This window comes from Phytophthora parasitica (assembly GCF_000247585.1).
Source record: "Phytophthora parasitica INRA-310 unplaced genomic scaffold supercont2.46, whole genome shotgun sequence".
NCBI classification, from domain to species: Eukaryota; Oomycota; class Peronosporomycetes; order Peronosporales; family Peronosporaceae; genus Phytophthora; species Phytophthora nicotianae.
Window position 1 is genome coordinate 411,073 of NW_008649032.1, and position 1,645 is coordinate 412,717.

General features: G+C 46.6%; 1 protein-coding gene across 1 annotated transcript; it reads right to left on the reverse strand.

The window, feature by feature from the left end:
• Positions 1-96: 96 nt before the first annotated feature.
• PPTG_15308 (hypothetical protein) lies at positions 97-1,604 on the reverse strand (the record flags this gene model as incomplete). The annotated part of the gene is made up of 2 exons (XM_008912359.1): positions 97-276; positions 309-1,604. The coding sequence occupies 2 exons, from the start codon at positions 1,602-1,604 to the stop codon at positions 97-99; spliced, it is 1,476 nt and encodes a 491-aa protein (XP_008910607.1).
• Positions 1,605-1,645: the final 41 nt, after the last annotated feature.

The following is a 1,645-nucleotide window of genomic DNA, read 5'->3' on the forward strand; positions in this document are numbered from 1 at the left end:
CGCGAGAACCGATTTAAGATTCGTCCAATGGGGGTCACATCGAAAAATGTTGGAATCGGAGCGACCAGTACTTTGCGAAGATACTTGAAGTGAATTTTAATCGAACATGTCATGCAAGTTTGGATGAGGAAGAAACACCGAGCAGTAACAAGTAATACGGCGATAGTAACTATCCCCGCGTACACCGCCAATGAGTTCATTTGACTTAAAGACACCGACCCTCGTGACCACCGACTCAAAAACCAGTCGCAGGAAAATAGTGCAATCTGAGCGATACTGAACAGAACAATAATTATTCCGCAAAGTACACGCCCATCCCATTCCGAAGAGGACAGATAGTCGATATAGCTTTGAATGTGAACAGAGCCTACTCGTCGGTCTTCTTGAGTGATCAGCTTTCCTGGCGTCACGTTTTCACATTTAGCTGGTTTATGCCCTTTCGAGATCAATTCAAAGATATTTGCATCGTTAGTTCCGTCGTCCGACACGTCACTAACTCGCGTTGATGCTGTATTTAGGAACGGAAACTGGTGCTCCAATTCTTCCAATTTGCCATCTCCCGCAATTTGTCCATCCACCATGACCAACACTCGATGTGCATAGCGCAGCAAGTGGTAGTGTGAGTTCAACACTAACAAGCGTGTTTTCCCCAGCCCAATGCCATCGATTCCATCTAGAAACACACTATTCGCCACGTGGACGTCGAGTGCGCTGAGAGGGTCGTCCAACACCACGAAGTCAAAGTGTCGAGAGCGATACAACGCTCGAGCTAGAGCAATTCGTGCTCTCTGACCACCGCTTAGATTGATACCACGTTCACCAATTTCTGTTTGGTCTCCATGGTCCAACATTTCAAAATCTGGTAGAAGCTGGCACGACTCAATAACCTTTCGATAGTGAATCGCGTCGTAGTCCTCACCAAAAAGGACGTTGTTGCGCACTGTGTCATTCTGGATCCAAGCTTGCTGACTCGCATATACCACGTTACCATGTACTACACGTTCGCCGCGAACTTGTTTTATTTCTCCAAGGATAGCGTTGACGAGGCTGGACTTACCACTCCCCACGGCTCCAACTACAACCGTTAGTGTCTGAGGATCGAGGATGAGGTTGATGTTGGAAAGTGTTGGGATGACAGCGTCCTCCTCCCATTGGAAATCTCCATTTTCTATAGAGACCAGTGGCAGTTGTTTTGGGGTGTTCGATTCTTTATTAGTGTCGACAACTTCATCCGCAGATAGAAATTCTGTTAGTCGCTTAGTGGATGTTATGGCTTCAGCTAATGCAACTGTCGCATCGGCAAACACACTGAACGCGTTTTGACATGCAGTCGTAAGCGCCATAACAAAGAATGCTGATGACACGTCTAATGTGTTGCCGAGTAGTATTGTCGCCGAGAAACAAACCAGATTGAGTAGAGTGGGCGCTAGGAACATCATCGCCGAACTTGTAAGGCGCAGATTGTTGAATTTCCGTAACAACGCAATCTCCTTCACTCTGACATCGCGAATCATTTCGTTTGCAATGTCTTCCCATCCGTAGAGTTTGATTACTCGAATCCCGTGGAGAATTTCGTTAGTGAGCTTCACTCGATTCGCACTCATACTTGAAATATGTCGGCGATATGCTCCAATTCTTCTTGCCA